The sequence below is a fragment of the Magallana gigas genome, chromosome 6 (assembly GCF_963853765.1).
Source record: "Magallana gigas chromosome 6, xbMagGiga1.1, whole genome shotgun sequence".
In the NCBI taxonomy this organism is placed as follows: Eukaryota; Metazoa; Mollusca; class Bivalvia; order Ostreida; family Ostreidae; genus Magallana; species Magallana gigas.
The window spans coordinates 56,155,067-56,178,852 of NC_088858.1; the positions used below are offsets into that span (position 1 = coordinate 56,155,067).

The 23,786-nt window shown below is 36.6% G+C and overlaps 1 protein-coding gene and 2 long non-coding RNA genes across 5 annotated transcripts; 2 read left to right on the top strand and 1 right to left on the bottom strand.

The window, feature by feature from the left end:
• The first annotated feature begins 678 nt into the window (after nucleotides 1-678).
• LOC136276291 (uncharacterized) lies at nucleotides 679-1,703 on the top strand. The gene is made up of 2 exons (XR_010714774.1): nucleotides 679-910; nucleotides 1,075-1,703. It is a non-coding gene; the product is annotated as an uncharacterized lncRNA (long non-coding RNA).
• Nucleotides 1,704-7,544: 5,841 nt separating this feature from the next.
• Nucleotides 7,545-9,277, bottom strand: LOC136276292 (uncharacterized). The gene is made up of 4 exons (XR_010714775.1): nucleotides 9,148-9,277; nucleotides 8,669-8,722; nucleotides 8,239-8,271; nucleotides 7,545-7,883 (listed from the first exon to the last, which is right to left on the bottom strand). It is a non-coding gene; the product is annotated as an uncharacterized lncRNA (long non-coding RNA).
• Nucleotides 9,278-18,342: 9,065 nt separating this feature from the next.
• Nucleotides 18,343-23,407, top strand: LOC117689505 (uncharacterized). 3 transcript variants are annotated; one of them, XM_066087941.1, is made up of 2 exons: nucleotides 18,343-18,521; nucleotides 19,216-23,407. In XM_066087941.1, the coding sequence occupies exon 2, from the start codon at nucleotides 19,217-19,219 to the stop codon at nucleotides 21,233-21,235; it is 2,019 nt and encodes a 672-aa protein (XP_065944013.1). In that variant the 5' UTR covers nucleotides 18,343-18,521; nucleotide 19,216; the 3' UTR covers nucleotides 21,236-23,407. The 3 variants fall into 3 exon arrangements, with proteins under 3 accessions (XP_065944013.1, XP_065944014.1, XP_065944012.1); XM_066087942.1 differs by having other exon boundaries at nucleotides 18,505-18,634; XM_066087940.1 differs by lacking the exon at nucleotides 18,343-18,521 and adding an exon at nucleotides 18,705-19,071.
• The last annotated feature ends 379 nt before the right edge of the window (nucleotides 23,408-23,786 follow it).

Below are 23,786 nucleotides of genomic sequence, written 5' to 3' on the forward strand. Positions count from 1 at the left end.
CAGGCTGGCTCTTTGTCATTTTTTCGTTTCTTAGGAGTTGGTTTCTGGGGGATTTGTGTTGTGCTGGAGGTAGAAGCTGCCATAGTCAAGCTCGATGCTACCGTTACCGGTTGGACAGCAGGATCGCCGTGCAGCATTTTATCCATCTCATCAAAATACTGCCAGGATTGGCGACTGTTTCCAGTTTTATTATTTCTTTCTTTTATAATTTTATACCTAAAAATAATATATATTTATACCTAAACATTTATAAACTGTGTAAGGTAGTCAGGAAGATATAATCATTACATGGTTTGTAGTTAATTTAATATGATATATACATGTACATGGTCAATAAATTCCATATGGGGTGAGAACAAAGCTAGTAAGCTCCATATGAAATTAACCTACCATGTATAAACCATATTAGGTCAACTTCAATCCATGTAACTTATTATATACCGGTATATGTGTGTGTGTGTGTGTGTGTGTGTGTGTGTGTGTGTGTGTGTGCGTGTGTGTGTGTGTGTGTGTGTGTGTGTGTGTGTGTGTGAATTGTAAATGTTGGGATTCAGCATGTCATAATTAACACTGACAGGTAGGGTAAAACCACCTATATAGCTCATGGGGAAAATATCAGACTAATATTTGAGCCATAAATAATGATCTTGGCTTTTACTTTTGACATAAAGCCATGTGTAACGTACTTGATATGATTGTAAATATATATGTTTGAATTTCCCGCTTTTCTTTTTACTCTCTAAACCTGTCACTGGAGTGACGTGTACACGGTTAATTTTAAATACCGCACTCCAGTCCGTGCAGTCCAGCAGAGTGGACGTGTGTCTATTTAGAGGCACGTGGTAGTCACCAAGATTGGGAAACTTCTCCCTACTTTGTTCATTTCCGAATGTTTGTCACCATTTTCAAGGTATTTGTTTGTTTTTTAATGTTATGTATGTTTAATTGGTTTGTTTGCTATGTTAGAAAGCTTAGTTTTAAAAGCACGTGTTCGAATGGAAAATTGTCATTTTAGAACTGAACAATAACGATAACGATAAACTGTTTCAAGTATATTCCATTCTATTTTAAAAGAAATTGTGTTAAAGGGGATGACGGTTTATACCAGCTGAATTGTGACTACAAAGTCGGAGACGAGTACGGAGCGCCAGACCCGCCATTTTCCATCCATATCGGGGACACGTGGCGTCGATGTACGTGTATGGTGTATGGTGACCGGGAGCGGTCTACGCTGGAGACGTTGGTATATGTGTGTTCTATTGTGGTGTCCTAACGTACCGGAGCAACGGTTGTGTCATCTGTCCGTGTGTCTGTGTGTCCGTGTGTTGGTCTATGTGATGTCCGGGGTTTGGGTGAAAAGTCACCGGAAATATACCGAGGAACCAGGAAAGGAAATGTGACGAAATTTATTGAAATTTCACTTTCATTGTTTTGAATATTTGGTTCTCGTATAATTGTAGTGATATTTTTGTGAAATTGATTTGAAAGTTGATAAACGAATTTAGAGAAATTATTTGAAAATCTAAATATATGTGAATCAATTTAAGTGTTTAAATTTTGGAAAGAATATTTTGTTTTGAAGTCAATTTAAAGATTTGTTGTTGAAATTAGAGTCGACTCTCTCTTTTAGAATCTGGTTTAATATTTCTTTCATTTATTTTTTTTCTTGTATGTATTTTTTTTCTTATTAAATATTTGTTTGTTTATTTTGGTGTTTTGGTTGTTTCTGATACAGACATCTGGCAATTCCAAAGAACTCGTCTGATCATTATATCAGTTCAGGATATATGATTCATGACATTTTGGTGGCAGCGGTGGGATTGCTTTGATTGCTGTGTTAGTTACAACCTTTACAAAGTGGGCAGAATTCACCCATCCCTTGTGAGTATTTTTTCTTCATTTCTCTAGTCCTGCTCTAATTTCAGCCTTACTATCTCTGTTTCAGTTAGGTGTTGAATCATGTCGGAGTTACCGTCGTGGGTTAATGATCAGATTAAGAAGGGGGCATCATTGTCTGATTGTTTAGAAATGTTGAAGTTGTTGAGTGAGAAGGACAGGGAAGAGAGAAAGATTGAACGGGAAGAGAGACAGGCTGAGCGTGAGATGAAGAAAGCTGCGTTGGATCATGAGTTTAAGGTTAAGGAGTTAGCATTGAAAGAGGAAGAGTTAAAGGTAGCTAGAGCTAATGGAGGGAAATTAAATGGTAGTTCATCTGTCCAGAATTCTCATGTTAAGCTTCCTAAGTTGGAAGAAGGTCAAGATATTGATGTGTTTTTGAGATCATTTGAGAAACTTGCAGCGTTGCATAAATGGGATAAGTCTGAATGGGCTATTCATTTGGTACCACTATTGACAGGTAAGGCATTGGAAGCTTACTCTCGTCTAAGCGATGGTGAAAGTGGTAAGTATGATAAGATTAAGGAGGCAATACTCAAACGATATGAGTTAACTTCAGAAGCTTATAGAGAAAAGTTTCGACAGGCAAGGCAACAATCTGATGAATCATTCAAGGATTATCAGGTACGTACAGAAAAGTATTTATCGCACTGGTGTGAAAGAGAAGATATTCATGGGCAATATAACAGTCTGTACGATTTGGTGTTGAGAGAGCAATTGCTTAAGTTTTGTGATAAAGATTTGCAGGTATGGGTTCATGAACATCGACCAAAGAATGTTAAGGAAGTGATCGATTTGGTTGAGGCCTATCAAACAGCTCACAAAAGGTTGACGTTCGGAGGGAACCGCAAAAATGGAACAGATCGAAATTCTCAAGGTAATTTCAATGTAAATCAGGGGCAATTTAAAGCTGAACAAGGAAAAGGCCCGCAGGTCAAAGACAGAGCCTGTTACTATTGTAAGAGGCCTGGGCATATCCAGAGAGACTGTTCTCTTTACAACCGAGGACAGTATAGAAAACCCGAGGACAAGAAGTTTGGTAAGCTTGGGTTGTGTTTGTCAGAACACGAAAATAAGCAACATACAGAGGGGGGAAAACCTGACTTGTATACAAGTGCAGCGTTGGTCAAACTCCCTGGTGTAAGTACAGGGGATACAAAAGATGTAGATGATAATTCAGTACCAGGTTTGGATATTTCTAGGGGAAGTGTAGGAGGTAAAGAGGCAACAATTTTGAGAGATACTGGTTGTTCAACTGTATTCGTCCACAGTCGTCTAGTCGAGAAGGAGCAAATGACCGGGAGAGGAAGGAAGATAATTCTTGCTGATGGGTCCGAGAAACAATGCCAAGAAGCGTGTGTAGAGATAGATACGCCATTTATAAAAGGTAAATTGTTTGCTCTTATCTTAGATTCTCCATTTGCTGACGTCATACTTGGAAACGTAATAGACAAGATCGAGAAAATGGAAGTTGAGAAACCAGCTGACTGTTTGGCAGTTCAGACAAGAGCACAGACTCGATTGGAAGCAGAGGAAACGAAGCCTAGACCAAAGAAGACAGATGATGGTGAGCTAAAATTTGACATTTGTGATACAGAGACATTGATCAAATTGCAGGAAACTGATCCTAGCCTGACACGTGTGAGGGAAATGACATTTGAAAAGCCAGACGAAGGTCAGTCATACTACACTCTCAAGGACAAGATTCTCTACAGGGTATTTCCTCGTGAGGTAGGAAATGACATATTTCAGATTGTCCTTCCCCATAAATACAGGTCGTTGGCACTTGAAATGGCACATGACATTCCTATGTCGGGTCATATGGGAGTAAAGAAGACCAGAAACAGGATTTTACAGCATTTCTTTTGGCCTGGAATTTTTTCAGACACATCAACATACTGCAGATCCTGTCCAGAGTGTCAAAAAGGTACGGCGAAAGGAAGAGTGAAAAAGGTACCACTTGTAAGTATACCTACTATCGACGAACCATTTCAGCGAATTGCACTAGATATTGTAGGTCCTTTGCCATTGACAGAATCCAAGAACAGATTTGTTTTGGTATGTGTAGATTATGCTACAAAGTATCCAATTGCAGTAGCTCTAAAAAACCAAGAGGCGGAGACAGTAGCAGAGGCCTTGATGGAAATATTTGCTGACGTGGGTTTTCCAAATGAAATCCTCACAGATCAAGGCAGTAACTTTATGTCCGAGTTGATAAAAGAACTGTGTAGATTACTGAAGGTGAGTAAATTGGTAAGTTCTCCGTATCACCCTCAAACAAATGGCCTGGTGGAAAAGTTTAATGGCACTTTAAAGAAAATGTTGAAGGCATATGCGGTCAAAGAACCCTCAAAGTGGGACAAACATCTTCCTTATGTTCTATTTGCTTATAGGGAGGTTCCAAACGAAACCACTGGATTTTCTCCTTTTGAAATGCTTTTTGCAAGGCAGGTACGAGGTCCTTTAGCAGTCCTGAAAGATCACTGGGAAGAACCAGAGAATTGTCAGTCATCTGTTCTGAGTTACCTACTCGAAACAAGGGAGCGATTGAAGGAGTGCACAGAGCTCGCAAAAGAGAAGGAAAAAGTCGAAAAGCACAAGCAGAAAGTGTATTACGACAGGAAAGCTAGAACAAGACAATACGAGGTAGGTGACAAAGTTTTAGTATTGCTACCATCTAATACATCAAAATTACTTGCACAGTGGAAAGGTCCATTCGAGATAACAGAGAAAGTCGGTAATGTTGACTACAGAGTTAAGGTGAAAAGGAACAAAGAGACAGTATTTCATGTCAACATGCTGAAAAAATGGTATGATCGTGAGGACAAATGTGAACAAGACTTGTCGAAAGAACATTTATCAGCTATTGACATACTGGGAGGTGTGTATGAGAGTATGGACTACGATTCTGAATTTAACGACAGAGCATCACCTTCGTTAGAACTTCAAAAAGGGGCTGAAGATGTAATTTTTTCCAATACACTGTCGAATACTCAGGTTTGTCAGTTAAGAGGTTTGTTGAATGAGTTTTCTGATGTTTTTAGCGATATACCCAACAGAACAGATGTAGTTCAGCATTCAGTAAAACTTAAGTCAGACGATCCCGTCCATAAGAAGCCGTATCCTGTGCCCTACGCACTGAGGGAACGCATGCAGAAAGAGATAGATAATATGACCGAGGTTGGTATTATTGAACCCTCAACAAGCCCTTATGCGTCACCAGTGGTTTTGGTAAGAAAAGATGACTCTTCTATCAGATTCTGTTGTGATTATAGAGCGTTAAATAGTATCACTGTATTTGATCCAAGACCTATGCCGCGCATGGATGACCTTTTGAACGAGGTGAGTAGAGCAAAGTTTATCAGCAAAATTGATCTTACAAAAGGCTACTGGCAGATCCCGCTAGATGAGGACGCAAAGCAGAAGAGCGCATTTGTGACCCCCATGGGCCACTATCAATTCACGGTAATGCCGTTCGGTATGGTAAATGCGCCTGCAACTTTTGTCAGATTGATGCACAAAGTTCTCGATGGTTTGCATTCATTTGTTCAATGTTTTATAGATGATATTGGAATCTACAGTGAGACTTGGGACGATCATCTCCAGCATTTGAGAGTAGTTTTCCAGCGATTGAGGGATGCAAAGTTGTCTGCAAAGCCATCTAAGTGTTGTTTTGGGTTTGATCAACTAGAATTTCTGGGACATGTGGTCGGAAAAGGTATTGTCTCTCCTAAGCAAAGTAAAGTTCAGGCAATTCAGAAATTCCCTGTTCCTACTACAAAAAAACATGTTCGATCATTTTTAGGGACCATAGGCTTTTACCGGAAATTCATTCCACATTTTTCAGAACTAGCTTCACCTTTGTTTGATCTTACTAGAAAGAAAGGTTGTTCTAAGATAGTTTGGCTTCCAGTGCATCAGAAGGCTTTTGATTCATTCAAGAATGCTATAGCTAGTAACTCAGTGTTGCGTAGTCCAGATTTTAGTAAGTTGTTCTATCTGCGCACTGATGCATCAGATTGTGGAGTTGGGGCGGTATTAGAACAGAATTTTGAAGATGGTAGACATCCAATTCTTTATCTCAGTAAGAAATTGTCAGATACTGAAAAGAGATACGCAGTGATTGAGAAAGAATGTTTTGCAATTATCTGGAGTATTAAGTCGCTCAGAGTTTTTCTTGAAGGTCGATCATTTGTGGTTGAGTCTGATCATGCTCCACTGCAGTGGCTAGATAGAATAAAGATGACAAATCAGAGGTTACTTCGTTGGAGTTTGACACTTCAAGAGTTCAATTTTGAGGTTGTTCATGTAAAGGGGAAAGATAATGTCGTTGCAGATTATTTGTCGAGAATAGATTCATCCTCTTGAAATTGTGTAAATATTTAGAGATGGTTTGTTATTTTGTGTTGTATGTTTGACATTTAGTGTTATCAAGTTCGTTAGAGTTTTGGTCGGACTAATGGCATTAGTCTTCTAAATGGGGACGTTTGTAACGTACTTGATATGATTGTAAATATATATGTTTGAATTTCCCGCTTTTCTTTTTACTCTCTAAACCTGTCACTGGAGTGACGTGTACACGGTTAATTTTAAATACCGCACTCCAGTCCGTGCAGTCCAGCAGAGTGGACGTGTGTCTATTTAGAGGCACGTGGTAGTCACCAAGATTGGGAAACTTCTCCCTACTTTGTTCATTTCCGAATGTTTGTCACCATTTTCAAGGTATTTGTTTGTTTTTTAATGTTATGTATGTTTAATTGGTTTGTTTGCTATGTTAGAAAGCTTAGTTTTAAAAGCACGTGTTCGAATGGAAAATTGTCATTTTAGAACTGAACAATAACGATAACGATAAACTGTTTCAAGTATATTCCATTCTATTTTAAAAGAAATTGTGTTAAAGGGGATGACGGTTTATACCAGCTGAATTGTGACTACAAAGTCGGAGACGAGTACGGAGCGCCAGACCCGCCATTTTCCATCCATATCGGGGACACGTGGCGTCGATGTACGTGTATGGTGTATGGTGACCGGGAGCGGTCTACGCTGGAGACGTTGGTATATGTGTGTTCTGTTGTGGTGTCCTAACGTACCGGAGCAACGGTTGTGTCATCTGTCCGTGTGTCTGTGTGTCCGTGTGTTGGTCTATGTGATGTCCGGGGTTTGGGTGAAAAGTCACCGGAAATATACCGAGGAACCAGGAAAGGAAATGTGACGAAATTTATTGAAATTTCACTTTCATTGTTTTGAATATTTGGTTCTCGTATAATTGTAGTGATATTTTTGTGAAATTGATTTGAAAGTTGATAAACGAATTTAGAGAAATTATTTGAAAATCTAAATATATGTGAATCAATTTAAGTGTTTAAATTTTGGAAAGAATATTTTGTTTTGAAGTCAATTTAAAGATTTGTTGTTGAAATTAGAGTCGACTCTCTCTTTTAGAATCTGGTTTAATATTTCTTTCATTTATTTTTTTTCTTGTATGTATTTTTTTTCTTATTAAATATTTGTTTGTTTATTTTGGTGTTTTGGTTGTTTCTGATACAGACATCTGGCAATTCCAAAGAACTCGTCTGATCATTATATCAGTTCAGGATATATGATTCATGACACCATGATAGGCTTTGAGTCTTTGTATGTGTGCAATTTGAAAAATAAATCTAATTAACACTTAATGAAACAAGACCCTAAATGATTAGATAGCATAAGGACAGGATATGGCCTGGACAAAGCAATGATCATATGCTCCCCTGCCTTAAAACTTTTTTCAAGGTGCATTGCAATATATTCAACTGTAAACCTCATTTTCAATGATCTGAATTTCCGGTCGCATTCATCTCCACTGAAATGATATCCTTTGTTGCAAATTTCCTCCGAAATCCTCTTCCATGCTTGTTTTTGTGTTATAATGTTTGACGAAAACATACCCGAAAACTCGGTCTTTAAACTTATTAATAAAAGCACTGCCTCATGGCTCCATTTTGGATCTAAAAAAGGAATTGTCTGCAATTAATTCAAAATTAAGCTTGTTGATCTTTCAGAATAATTTATTATATTGCTTTTCAAACTCGATTAAAATAATTCTTAATACTAAAATCAATATTATTATCATTCATTTATTGACAAATACCATCATCTTTCAATATTTTTTTTCCCAAACATAATAACTTGTGAAAAATAGACGACAAATTTATTTATTGACTAATATCCAAAAGAATACTTATGTAAATATTAATGTTTTTCAATCACTTCAACTCAAACAAAGAGAAAATTAAATACAAATCAAAGTCAAAAGATTTTTATTATTTAAAAGAAAACATTATAGACCAAAAAGTGAACAACCTCCAGGTTTCTCAGATCCTTCTGGTGGCTGTGCTGTTGAAAAGAGTGTTTATAATTCATTCACATTAGTCATAGTGTATTTGGTTAAAAGAAAATGAAAAAAAGTGAGCTACTCACACTCCCCATGCAATTATTACTTGACAATTACATAATTATATAATGAATTGCTGGTTATGAAGTTATGCATTTAATACAAGTACCTGGTACGCAAAATATAATTCAACTTTAAAAAAAGGATCACCCTCAAATAATCATCATAATTATCAAAACTTTCTAAAAATACATGTATAATATGTACATCTTTAATAACAACAAAATTTTAAGTTTACTTTATATCAATCATTTTCCACTATCTAATCTATCACAGTCCCGTTTAATCCAATTAACATTCATAAATTTGTTTGCAGTTAACTTTTTCTTTTAAAAATACCTCCTTGCTTTTCAGCTAACACTTCATCTTGGTTGTGGTCATTTACAGAGGATTCTGAAAAATGATCTGATATTTCAAAGGGATATGATCACATTTTTAGCTTAAAAAAATGACAATGGGCTACAAATTTTTTTTTCAGCTACAAGCGATATACAATGCAGAATTTTTCTGCAAAGCATTTTAAACTTGTTTATAATCATAAAATAATTAAGAAAATTTGTAGCTCAAATTATGACCATGTATGCCTCTTTAAAGCAAATGACTGTAACATGTCTTAATAATAAAAAAAAAAATATAACAGTAACATATTCAGCTACTATAAATAAAAGATGATAAATAAGAGTTATATATTTCATTAAAATAAATGTATTCACTGGCAAGTATCTTTAAAAAAAGAGGGGGAATCATTGTTTTTTTTCATTTTCAGTTACCAGACCAGTTATGTTTTACCTAGCATTCATTAATAGTTTCAGCATTACCTTGATCTTCACAAGTTTTAGTTGACTCACTGGGACATGTATCTCTATACGGGTATATGAAACATATCAACACAGTATTAAAATTTAACATACCTTTGAAAAAAAAAATCAAATTGAAATAGAATAATTCGTTGTATAATTATATAGTAATGTACCCTTGTTGAAAAAAACAGACAGAATGTCTGCCTTTGCTTTATTAAAATAAAAAATATTCTTTGGTCATTTTTTTTCAATGGTTTGTGATAATTAACAATAAATATGAAATGAGTTAGGTAGGTTTATTGTCATTTCATTATTTTTCAACCCTTACATATTTGCAAAAACAACAAAAACTTTATTATATTTACTATGCTATTATAATTGTAGAATGTCAATCATTGTTTATAATTAAGAATCATTTTTTAAAAAACAAAAAACCTATTAACCTGGACTCTTCTATAATGTTTATTGCATGTTTATGTTGAGAACTAGGCCTAGTGCAGCTGTGATTCTTGCAGTCAGAAAGTGTGAAGAAAAGACCTTCACAAACAGCACATTGATATAAAGTTTCATTACAATACTTATCCATTTTATTCATGATGCGGTAGCAGACGATAGTGACTTACGACAAGGAAACCCCTTGTTTGTAGCACTGAATAACTTTTTGAATCACAGTTAATGCAGAGACAAACAATGGTCATGTAGCAAATTTATTCTTATAGTACTAATTAATGTTCAGATTGTAAGGTGTTATCTCTTATCAATTTCTCATTTACCGTTAGTCTTATCTATCTTTATGCCAGACCCCTAATTACCTTTCAATTATAGTGATAATTAGTTAATTGCCCGAACAGTTATAATTATTTAATATTATGTATTCCCTCCCCACACTGAGGAGGTAGATTTTTCACTCCCCACACTGAGGAGGCACTGTTCACTATATAAGTAGGTGAAAGTACCAGTAACAGAACAGTCACTCACAGTCACTCACAGTGTATAGACAGTGTATAGACAGTGTACAGTTAGGAGCAGAGTAGTAGAAGTGGTAGAGTAGAGTATAGTAGTAGCAGAGCAGTTTATTAGAGTAGCAGTAGATAACGAATATATTTGGATTTATACATGTGTGGATTATTTTCTTGTGTGAATTGTGTGGATTGTTCTTATGTGATGCGTAGATTTTGAGCCTAGATATGTAAATAAATTAGTGAACTCTTCAACGACTTTTTCTATACTAGGACTTATTACATTCATTCGGATCAAAGTTAAATGTGTTGTAACTCGGCAATGTTCAGGCCGCACGCTCGGCGGAGAACGTGCGCTACAACTGGTGGCAGCGGTGGGATCCGCATGGATTTTACGAACCGTTCGTTCTAGTAAGTGAAACGATTATCTAGTATTGGATATTTCAGTGAAATAGTGAAATTGATAATGGACAAACTCTCATTTGTGAAACATTATTCCATCAAGAAAAACGGAGTTGGATATTTTAAATCCGTTGTGGACTTAGAACATTACAATTTGAAGTGTACCAGATGTGATGAAGTATTTTCCAAATCCGAGGCAAAATCCAAAGTTATTTTGGAGTGTGAAAAATGTGCAATTTCAGTGTTCCGATTTGTTTGTCCAGTTGTGGTCATATGGAATATCGTTAGTGCCTCCACAAAAATGAGTTTTGTCAACCTATACGATGTAGATGAATTAGGAAATTTTGTGTTTATTGGATGTGTTAACATTAACTTACGGAAAGAATGCCCGAACTGCTATGTAATGTTTGTGAAAAGTGAGAATCGCCACTGTCTTCACAGAAAAAATGGATATGTTCGTCAATTTTATAAGTGTCCGTGTTGTGGGTGCAGAATCAAAGCCTACGATGAATTCTAGAGACTTTGAGTGATTTTATTTGATTGTTTCAAGTTATTTTTACACTGGATTTATTTACTGCATTTGTTGCATTGACACATTGTGCAGTAATTTTCAACATAATGTTTGGAGGAGAATACACCACGTTTTCACCAAGGGACATGGAGTTAACTGGTAATATACCTCCTGCCAGTACACCCGAATCACGAGTAGTAACAACGCCTAAAACGCAAGGATCGGTTACAAGACGTAAACTGTTACCAGAATTTGATAGAGAATCGCCATCACCTATTCAAATACCTACAGAGTACAATGAATCTACAGCAGTGTATGATAGCAATCTGCCCTCACCAAATGTGGAATCTAAATGGAGTTCTTTTCTGCGATTTTGGGTTACAGTGATTTTACTGTGTGTTACGTTGCTGGTTGCTGTTTATCATTATTTTCCTGGACATCTCTTGTATTGTCTTACCAAAGAATTTTTAGTGATATCATTGCTTTTAGTTCTACTGGTGATTTTAATGAGTGCTGTGTGGAAAATGTGGAAGGATCATCGTGAAGTCAACGATATCGCAGAATAATGGTAATGAGAAATGACCAAGGCGTTAAGTCATTCAATATTCAAATTAAACGAATTTTTAAAGGAGATAGCACTGATGTATGGAGTGAATTTATTCGCTATTTTGAAAACATATCCACGCTAAATGGATGGTCCATGGATATGAAACGACGACTTCTCATTACAACATTCCGTGGTCAAGCAGAAACATTTGCCTATGGTTTACCAGACTACGTGCTACAGAGTTATGAATTATTGGTGGAAAACATGGATAACAGATTTGGTCATAGAGTCATGAAAGAAAGCTACATTGCTGAAGCAAAGATGCGCCGAAAAATGAAGACAGAATCATTCCGTGATTTTGGCCAGTCAATTGCTGATTTATACCGAAGAGCCCATCCAAACAACAGAGAATATGTTGAGGAGGCTAGTCTTAAAACATTTATGGATAACTGCAGCGACAATGAAGACTTTCGTCTAGCTGTGAAGCGAACCAGACCTGCAAATCTTCAAGATGCTGTTACTGCGGCTATGCAAGAGGAATGTATACGCATGACGGAAAATTTAAAAATGAGAGATAGAAGAGTAGAAAGACCTGTTTATGATATTCATAATACATACGCAAGGACTGTCAACAAAAATAATCAAACAGAGCGAGGACATTATCAATCAGTCAAACGATGCTATAGGTGCAACTCTACCGGACATTTACTAAAGGACTGTAAAACTACACCTAACCAAAATAATCGTGAAGTAAGGGAGCCTTTAAACGCAAGACAGCCGAGGCAGTAGGCCATGCGTCGGCTGAGGAAAGTAAGCGGCCTTGTACTGTTAATCTACAATGTCATGATGTCAAGGAAATTGACAGTGAAATTTCACAGTCAGTAACTATGGCAACACAAACAGATATTATAGAGGACCTGAATGATCATTCTAATGCTAGAGAAAGCCGAAACGTTATACACATTCCTGGAGAAGCTGGAATGAAGCTAAAAGGGTTCATAGAAGGAGCACCATTAGAATGGAAATTAGACACAGGAGCCATCAATACGTTCATAACAGAAGATGCCTATTACAGCATTCTTCCAGAACAACGACCAGTACTTGAGTTCGCAAAGAAGAAATTTCAAGCTGCAGATGGAAACAACTTGCGTGTTATTGGAACAGCTAAAATGTTGATATCATTCAATGGGTTTAGTGTGATATTTCGTGTATTCGTTGGAGGTGTTAAAACAAATTTACTTGGATTGGATTTTATTACGAAGTTTAGATGCCAGTGGAATTTTGATAACAATTCGTGTGTCCTAAATTGTGCATCAGATATCAGTCTACAAGGATCTCATGTGTTTTCTGTAGAGGATTGTGTAATTCCGCCTCATCATGAAGCAATTATTAAAGCCAGAGGTTACTCAGGAATAGGAGGAGGAGAGGGAATATTGGTGCCCTTGCAGAATTTTGTACTTAGTCATGGATTAGCAGTTGCTCGTGTGGTTGTGAATTTGGATGCAAAAGGAAATTGCATATTTCTACGAGTATTTAATCCATTTGAGGAGGAAGTACGTGTAAAAGAGAATACGGCCGTAGCATTTATTGAACCAGTGGAGTGTGTTTCATCACCTGTCAACGTAACAGAAGACGTGTCTAGTGTGGATGTTACAAATAGGAAATTGCCAGGTTTCCTTGAGCAAGTGTTCATAGGAGGATGTGAACGTTTAACTGATGAGCAGACGAAGAAATTCAAAGAATTCCTCCTGAGTCGTGTAGAGGCTTTTGCAGATCCGAGTAAACCAGCTGAGAGGGCGCGTGTTGGAGAACATGTTATTAAATTGAAAGAAGAAATACCTTTTAAGGAAGCGGTACGAAGGGTTCCGATCTTTAAACGTGAAGTGTTGGATAATGAGATCACGAAACTGGAAGAACAAGGACTTATTGAGAAGTCTGAAAGCCCGTGGTCATCTCCCCTTGTTTTAGTACAGAAGAAAGATAAGAGCTGGAGACTATGTGTAGACTACCGGAAGCTGAACGCAAATACCATCAAGGATGCCTATCCAATTCCAAGAGTAGCAGATGATCTTGATTCCTTAGCAGGATCTGCGTGGTTCTCGTCGTTGGACTTAAACATGGCGTACCACCAAATTCTTATGCACAAGGCTGATAAAGAAAAAACAGCATTTGCTACCCCCCGTGGAGGATTATATCAATACACAGTGATGCCATTTGGACTGTGCAATGCACCAGCTACATTTCAACGTGTTATTGAAAAAGTTTTGAGCGGATTACAGTGGCGGATATCGGTGTTATACCTCGACGATATCATAGTTAACAGCCATGATTTTGATACACATCTAGAAAACTTGAACTTAGTACTTGACCGATTACAGGCAGCAAATTTGAAATTAAAAGCCAAAAAGTGCAACTTTTTCCAGAGAGAAGTGAATTTCCTAGGACATGTAGTTTCTCAAGAAGGAATAAAGACCGATTTGTCAAAGATAACTCTAGTGAAGGAATGGAAAATTCCAAGTAATGTCACAGAACTTAGAAGCTTTCTAGGATTAGCAGCGTATTATCGAAGATTTATTCAAGGATTTGCTAAAATAGCAAAGAGTTTACATGCTCTCACTGGTAAAAATAACACATGGAACTGGACTACTGAATGTACGGAAGCTTTTGAACTGCTAAAGGAGAGACTTGTATCAGCCCCAATTCTTGGATATCCAGATGTAACTGGGGGCGAATTTATACTGGATACCGATGCCAGTAATGAGGCCATTGGAGCAGTGCTATCGCAAAAGCAAGATGGCAGAGAAGTTGTTATTTGCTACGGGAGCCGCGTTTTGTCTACCTCTGAGAAAAACTACTGTGTCACAAGAAAGGAAATGCTTGCAGTAGTGTACTTTATCAAACAGTTTAAACATTATTTATTAGGACGAGAATTCTTATTACGAACTGATCACGGATCATTAGTCTGGCTGCATAAGATGAAGGAACCAGAAGGTCAGATGGCAAGATGGCTAGAACAACTAGGACCATATACGTTCAAAATTGAACATCGTTCTGGAAAACAGCATGGAAATGCAGATGCCATGTCTAGAATACCGTGTGACTCGACTTGTAAACAGTGCAAATACAGACCTTTTGATAGTGATAATAAAACATTCTCTCATGTAAGAGAATTACGGAAAACTCTTGGCGATATCAAGGAAGATGAAGAAGAGGTTTTGGAATTTGACAGACTGTTTAGTGTAAATGTCTCTGAATGTGCACCGATATCAAGAAATTCGAGACGCAAAGCTAACAGACCAGCCAGAGCAAAAGCTAGAAGCCAACCAACAGAACCACTAGATATTCAAAATATTAGAAAACATCAAATCGAGGATAACGGAATGCGAAGTATTATCAAGTGGCAGGAAAAAGGCGAGAAACCTCCATTATCAGTGATATCGTGTGAAAATTCCGAGTGTAAATTCTGGTTTTCAAGATGGGAATTATTGTTTATGGATCGTGGAATTTTATGCATTCGTTGGATACAATCGGGAACCGGAAAGGAGGATTACAAAATATGTGTTCCGCGGAAATTACGAAGTGTAATTCTATGGCAACTGCATGATTCCAATTGTGCGGGACATATGGGGGAGAAAAGAACACTTGCGAAAGTGCGAAGTTCCGTTTATTATTGGCCGAGAGTGCGACAAAGTGTACATGATTATGTATTATCTTGTGATATTTGTGAAGAGAGGAAAAATCCACCAAGAACGAAAAGATCCCGTATGAAACAACATTTCAGTGGTGAACCGTTTGAGAGAATAGCCATTGATATTACTGGACCTTTCCCAAAATCGGACAAAGGATATTCATACTTATTAGTGGTTGCAGATTACTTTACAAAATTCATGGAGATTTTTCCGCTAGTGAATATAGAAGCTGAAACAGTTGCTGAAGTGATTTTTAAGGGCTGGATTAAACGGTATGGCTGTCCAAGTGAGATTCATTCGGATCAAGGGAGACAGTTTGAGAGTCACTTATTCCAAGGATTGTGCCGGATATTCCAGATCAACAAAACTCGGACAACTCCATATCATCCGCGATCCGATGGAATGATGGAACGTTTGAACCGAACCATAAAAGAAATGCTGTCCAAATATATATCATCACATCAAACGGACTGGGATCGTTATATAGATGGTATTGTTCTGGCCTATAATACCACGCCACATGAAACTACGGGTATATCGCCGTATAGGATGTTATTTGCAAGAGAAGCAAACTTACCATTGAATTTAATGACTGAAAAGGACACTACAGACAGTGATCGTGAAATTAGTGACGCAAAGTATGTGCGCAACTTAGAAAACAACCTCAGAGAAATTCATCAATTAGCGAGAGAAGCAATGAAAAATAACTCCAACAGACAGAAACGAAACTATGACAAAAATATACGAGAACTATTCTACGAAGTCGGAGATTTAGTGCGCCGTAGTCAACCAAAAATTGTTGAGGGAACAAAACAAAAATTGGCTAGGAGATGGACTGGACCATGGATCGTCACAAGAAGACTCTCAGATGTTTTATACCAGATAAAACACGCTAAGAATTCAAAACCCGTTATTATTCATGCTGACAACCTTAAACGATACCACGGCAGTAAAACTTTATCAGGTGTTAATTCTGATCCAGACGAACCGGACGATTCTAGTGAACCACTTCCCGACCGAACCGACCCGCCTGTCGCGACGCCCCATACGGAATCGGCGGAACTTCAAAGGACTGGAAGGGAGATGGACAAAGTATCGCAGCCTACCACCACCTTGACACGCAGGGGTCGTGCAGTCAAAATACCCAAGCGGTTCTTGTAACTTTCATTATATAGAAAGATATTGGAAGTGATGCTATGAATATTGTTTACAGAGAATGTTTTTTTCATGTTGAATTGTTATTGCACTGGTAGTATTCATAATTTCATTCATTGTTTTGTTTTTATTTTACATTGCCTACCAGTATCAAATGTTTAATTTTGTTTGATTGTTTATTGTTGCCATGATTATGTGTGTCTGTTTCTTATTGAACAAGTAACACGACTATGTGTTGTTTGCACACAACTATGCATTTTGATGTTTGTTTTTGTTTTGTTTTTTTTGTTTTTTTGATCATATGTGCTGTGAAAGTATTGTATATTATGTGTAGTCATGTGACGTACGTGTGGTTCATATCATATTGCATATGTTAGTTTAGATATACATGAATAGTTATATTTGATCGGAATCAAAAACTTAAGTGGGGGAGAGTTGTAGCAAATTTATTCTTATAGTACTAATTAATGTTCAGATTGTAAGGTGTTATCTCTTCTCAATTTCTCATTTACCGTTAGTCTTATCTATCTTTATGCCAGACCCCTAATTACCTTTCAATTATAGTGATAATTAGTTAATTGCCCGAACAGTTATAATTATTTAATATTATGTATTCCCTCCCCACACTGAGGAGGTAGATTTTTCACTCCCCACACTGAGGAGGCACTGTTCACTATATAAGTAGGTGAAAGTACCAGTAACAGAACAGTCACTCACAGTCACTCACAGTGTATAGACAGTGTATAGACAGTGTACAGTTAGGAGCAGAGTAGTAGAAGTGGTAGAGTAGAGTATAGTAGTAGCAGAGCAGTTTATTAGAGTAGCAGTAGATAACGAATATATTTGGATTTATACATGTGTGGATTATTTTCTTGTGTGAATTGTGTGGATTGTTCTTATGTGATGCGTAGATTTTGAGCCTAGATATGTAAATAAATTAGTGAACTCTTCAACGACTTTTTCTATACTAGGACTTATTACATTCATTCGGATCAAAGTTAAATGTGTTGTAACTCGGCAATGTTCAGGCCGCACGCTCGGCGGAGAACGTGCGCTACAGTCAGATTGTCGAAAGTCTGTTTTTCTCCCACAATTTCATTACTACTTCGTATGCAGCTTTTCCTGTTGTCGTAAATGTACACAATACATGTATAATGAAACCCTAAACGATCGAATATTCCGGATTATCATATACCTGTGTAATAAAACGAAAATTGTAAATGTCAAAAATCAAACCTATGCATTGTCAGCCATTTTGGATTTTAGCGAGCGCTTGCAGTGCGTTCAGTTAACCAATTCCGTTCGCAGTCATATCCGATCGCGAGCGTTCGCTCTGTTGAACACGCCTCGATGTACATGTACATTAACAATAGTTTAGTTAGTTTTTTCTTACTTTTACTAATTTGTTGAAAGAAAGATGTTAACATAAACGACAAAAATGCTTTCTTTAATGATTCATGCGGGTTATGAAAGTAACGATCATTGCTGCAAAAAAAAATTGCATAACCCACCATAGCGCTTTTGTAAATCAGGCACGTAGAATCAGGGCGGGGGGGGGGGTCCCAACCTTTTTTTGGGGGGGGGGGTAACAATTTTTTTTTTATTATACATTTAAATTCCCCATTGTTTTGGGAGTATGTAAAAAAAAATGAAGTCAAAGTAAGTAAATTAGGAAGTTATAGGTACATATACAGAACACCCCCCCCCCCAACACACACCCACTCTATCCCCCCCCTCCCTCCACGGATGAGAATTTTCACCATTTTGAGAAGCTTTCATTCCTTCCCCCTATTCTTTTGACTTGTAAACATTTTCAGAATGAGTCTGCCCACCCCCCGCCCCTTTCAAAAACGATGCCACTGCCTGTAATTCAATCTCAAGAATATAGTTTAAGGAGAGTTATCCCTCGTGGCATTGTATATCTCTCTTCATTTAAAATTAGTAAATATATTCATGTACATGGTATCTTTAAGGGAGAATGAAGTTATGTGTATTTTGACAAATTTGAAGAGCATAGGTAATCAAAGCATTGTTTCCATAGTTTTCAATTGTCTCGGGGATTTCCATGTCTAAATTTAGCTCGGGTATTTCTCACCAAATGGAACTTATGAAGAGCAATTAAATAACAAGTAAGTTTATATCAAAGACATATATATTCTCAGTAATCTAATACAGTTAAAACAACGTGTCTTCAGGTACATCAAATGGAACGAGCATTTATTGGAACCAAATGAAATTTTAGGTGTGTTTCTTAAATTTCTTTCATTTTAAATTTTTTAGAATGAATGTTCAGAATATATGTCTGAGTCATATATCAATTAGTCTAAGGAAATGTTATACTGATCTATATAGATAAATGAATATATATATACTGTAGTACAGTTTAGTAAAAATACAATGATGTTCCTGTTAATCCATTTGGCCTTTGCCAATTAATGTAATTGTGTTTGTGCCAATAAAATATTTGTATTTGTATGTACATGTACATCTGTTCTGTTCTGTTCTGTAGATTGTATCTTTAAGGGAGAGTGAAATTATGTGTATTTTGACAAATTTGAAGAGCATAGGTAATCAAAGCATTGTTTCCATAGTTTTCAATTGTCTCGGGGATTTCCATGTCTAAATTTAGCACGGGTATTTCTCACCAAATGGAACTTATGAAGAGCAATTAAATTACACGTAAGTTTATATCAAAGACATAAATTCTCGGTAAGTTAGTACAATGACAATAACGTGTCTTCAGGTACATTAAGTGGAACATGCATTTATAGGGACCAAATGTAATTTTAAGCGTGTTATTTAAAATACTTTCATTTTCTTTAGAATGGATGTCCAGACCATGTCTGAGTCAGTGTATGTGGGGATGTGTATCAAGATAGGGACCCCACAACAGGTGGCCTCAAGGAGAGATATAGTGGATATGGTGGAGTTGTTAGGGAATCAACGTGGTGTTGGGAGATCAATGGATAGTGGAAGTCAGAGAGAGGGATTTAGATTTCATGATTCAGACATAGACACTATGTTCTGGCCAACTAACCACCGAGTGATCTGGGACCTCTCTCAGTCTGAGTATTACAACCTACACAGACAGGCACTGATTCTCTGTGACAGTTCTGAGAGTCCAGCAGGATTTACGTTACTTTGGTTACCATTGGAGAGTGCTGCACAGATAGTGTTGTCATCGTGTGTAAGGATGAATGGAGGACTTTATATATCAAGTTCTAAATACAGAGAGAACGTGTGCGCATCACTCACTCCTGATAGCAGAATACATGGACCATGTAGCACTAGCACAGAAGGTTCAGAAAATTACCTCACACTTGATCATGATGAAGCTAATTGTTTTGTCAGTGATGTTTGGCCTCCCTCTGCCTCCTCATGGATAGACAGATGTCACTCATGGCCCCCACTTCATGTTGTCAATGACATCGTCAGAAATGGATGTCACTTTGTAGCAATAGGACACAAACTAGGAAACCATGAAGACAACGAATGGAGAATTTCTTTCTCTCAGGCAGAGTACAAACTTGTGTACTCAATGAATCATACACAGTTCTTAACATATGGGTTGATGAAATTGTTTTTAAAGGAAATAATAAACAAAGAATTGAGAGATGAAGAAACACAGCTGTGTTCCTACCACATGAAAACAGCTGTTTTTTGGGCCATTCAACAAAACACACTACCTCAATGGTGTCCCCAAAATCTCCTGGCCGGTTTCTGGGTCTGCTTCAGACTTCTCATTAAATGGGTGTATGAGGGGATCTGTCCAAACTTTTTTATTCCAGAAAACAACATGTTTCTGAGTAAAATCCATGGCCAAGCACAAACAAGTTTATTCAGGCGACTGTATGGGTTGTATGAGAAGGGTATAGCATTGCTGCTACACAGTCCCTCCATCAGGTCCTCTATCATTGATGTCCTCTGTAATCCCAGACTCACCGTGTGTACTGATGAACACACTCTGATTTCTGAGGCTGAGTTTGATGTAGAATTATTTAGAGAGATACATGGTAGTGATGCACACCGCACATCAGACCTACAGCTCTGTATGAAGATCCTACACACAGTAGAACAGTTGATAGGTTCTCCTCTGTCACAGTATCAAGTTGTAAGTTTACAGAAACATACAGCCACCATACTTCAGTGCACTGCTTTTACATTACATAAGTGCACAAACACAGGTGTCAACAAACAGATGTATATTGCTGACAAAATGCCCTGTCACATGCTGAAATTAGTAGCCAAGTTTGGGTGTGTTTCTGACATGTTGTACATTGCCATGTATTATTACAAGACACTCAGATACAGGGAAGCTTTATCTGTTATAGAGATGACAAAGGTCAAGTTAGCACAGCCATATCTGATGTATTTGGATCGTGTAGACAGAGAGAGGTATACTGAGGCTGTAGGGGGACAGTCCTGGTCCACAAAGATCAGACAGGCTGTAGCAATGAATATCAAACTTGTCAATAAAATATGTTATATCAATGAACTGCTACCAGAACAACAGTCTTGTACACTAAGCAGTAGCCATACATTGCTCATTCCTCCCTATGTATTGTTACACATGTTAGAGTTTTTAAGCTCTAGACATGTTGACACAGTGAGAGCACAAACAGCTCTAGATGAGCTACAGGTCCTAGTCCACCATGATCAGGGACCGTTAATTCCTTTTTACCACAGAGACATCTCCTGGGAGATCCTGGGGATCTGTCAACAGATGGCAGGGAACCTCCAGGCTGCCCTGTATTCATACCAACAGTCACTCAGACAATATCCAGACCATAAAATACAAACTGCTACCACAAAAAGAATTAATGATTTACATATACCAACATAAGCACGTTAAAATATATTGCATGTCTTGAGATATCCAAAAGATGCATGCAGATAAAGAAGTGTGTGAAAAATATTTGAAAGAGAGAGAGAGAGAAATTCCCTTTTTTGAAAGGTGAGTTTTATTTCAGTTTTGCTTTTGTGTGTTAATTTGTGGTAGTATATGTTCTACTTTGTTATCAAATTATATTAATCAAAGGTTAATATAAAATAAAGTTTTTCTACCTGTATGTCTTATATATAATACATTTTAATTATTTTTCTTTGTTACTGATTTGTTCTTTTTTGTTTGAATAGTAGTCATTCTTTTACTTGAAATACAGTTAGATTGCATCTTTAAATTTTCTTTTTCAATTGACATATATTGTATTTATTTTGTACAATCAGCTTAATTAAGATGCTTAGTAATAACAATATTCAAATTTAATACAAATGTATAGGTCTCGAAAATAAATCTATTTCAGTAAAAGAGTATTTATTACAGTCAGATGCAATCCATCTTCCGTAATTTTCTTTTTTTTCTCCCTATCTTCACCATGTAAAGATTTCCATGTGAATATATATATATATGTTTGATTGAAAATGTATACTACGACTATCAATAAGCATTCAATTGAATTTTGTATGCTATTAGATGTAATATTCAAAACATTCCAACTCCAAAAATAGCATGTAAATGCCCTGAATATGTGGGCATTAATAGGTTTAAGTCATAATCAAAAGCTCTGCGCCAATCAAATATCATGTCTTTTGTTTACGGCTTTCCAAGCTGACAGTAGTTCCTATACTGTACGTTATATGGCTGTGAGGTATGGGGATATAGTAATGTTGATATAATAGAAAGAATACATGTTAAATTTTATAAACTACTTTTTCATCTTAAGTCTTCTACTCCAAATAACATGATATATGGAGAATTAGGGAGATAAACCATTAATTGTACATATCAAGACAAGAATTATTGCATATAGTTGGTTAAAAATCTAATTCATGGAAAACATTCAAAAGATTGTTACATAATCGATAGTTTACTTTATGCTAAATATGTAAATGGTAAAGAAAAATTAAATGGCTAAAGAACTTGAAATGAACTTTAGATACAGTAGGTATAGTAATATTTGGATGAATAACCAAGTAGTTAATCATGATTGGCTAATCAAAAGCTTAGAACAAAAGCTAACAGATCAGTTTCAACAAAACTGGGAATCAATATGCAATAATTCTTCAAAAGGTGTTATATATAAGTTGTTTACTAATTTAGACTTTAGATGCCAACCGTTTGTTAATTGCAATTTAAGTATTTATATGAAACAAGTTTTAGCTAGATTTCTAACTTCAAACCATAAATTACCTATTGAAACTGGTAGATGGAATGACATAGAAAGAAGTAACATGTTATGTAATTTATGTAAAAGAGACATGGAGATGAATTTCACTATATTTTGTGTTACACTGTGTTGTAAAACGAAAGAGAAAAGTATATACCAAAATTTTATCTTTTTAGAACAAATATTGTTAAATCTAACGAGCTTTTTTCCTCAAACAATGTGAGCTTATTAAGCAAGGTATGTAAATTTATAAGTATTGTTAACGAGACGGCTAAACCTCCTGGTTATTAATTCCTATTTATTTATCTACACAAAAAATTGTACATTTATACTTCCTATATATTTTGTAGAGAACCATTATAATTGGGTTTTTTTCTACTCACGCATAAAGTATGTATTGTGTATGTTTGTAATATTCTCTATGTTGTAAATTACAACCAAAGAATTAAATATAAACTGTTCGAGTGTCAGTCGAAATGTGACGTCGCTGTGAACTTAAAGAAACGGTGATTAAAATCATCGATCACGAAATAAAATATTTAACGACTGCTGGTTGGATAAAAAAGTGGGTAATGTTCTAAATGCAAATGAGAAAGAAATAATCTTTATAAGAAAAATTATCTAAAACCAGACACATAAATAATTTTAATGATAATATTGTTATTTATGTCTCTGCTAAAACTGAGGATCGTCACGCGCGTCCTTAAGTTGGTTCCATATTAGACTGACGTCTCCACTGATAGTTCTGTATACAGGAACACTGAATTGAAAGTATGTAATTATCATTATATATACTGACAAAAATATTGTATGGTCTTTTAAGTTAATAAAATTGCATTAGCAGCAGACCAATGTTAATTTTTTTTTTCGCTCACCAAGACGAAGTCGGGGGGGGGGGGGGGTGGTTGGGATGGGGTGGTATGCTATACACCGAACCTGGTTTAAGTTTTTGGAGCAGAGTCCTATCGAATTTATATGCTCGTCCTTATAACTTCACCAAACTTTGCATGATTGATGGTGAATCTGAACCTCGTATGGACGTGAAAGACTTGGATGCTGAATTTCGACCATGAATTTTAGATACCGGAGGAGGTTTAAGTTTTGGACATCATGCAAAGAGCACCCGCTCCAAAAAACTTTAACCTGCTCAAAAATCTGAGGCACTACTGGTTGCGACTTCACTGTACACTTGCATGGATGGTATGTCTTATGATGCCATGCGCGGAT

Bases quoted from the DNA above. Each gene is read 5' to 3' on its own strand.
- LOC117689505 (XM_066087941.1), top strand. From the start codon at position 19,217: ATGGATGTCCAGACCATGTCTGAGTCAGTGTATGTGGGGATGTGTATC.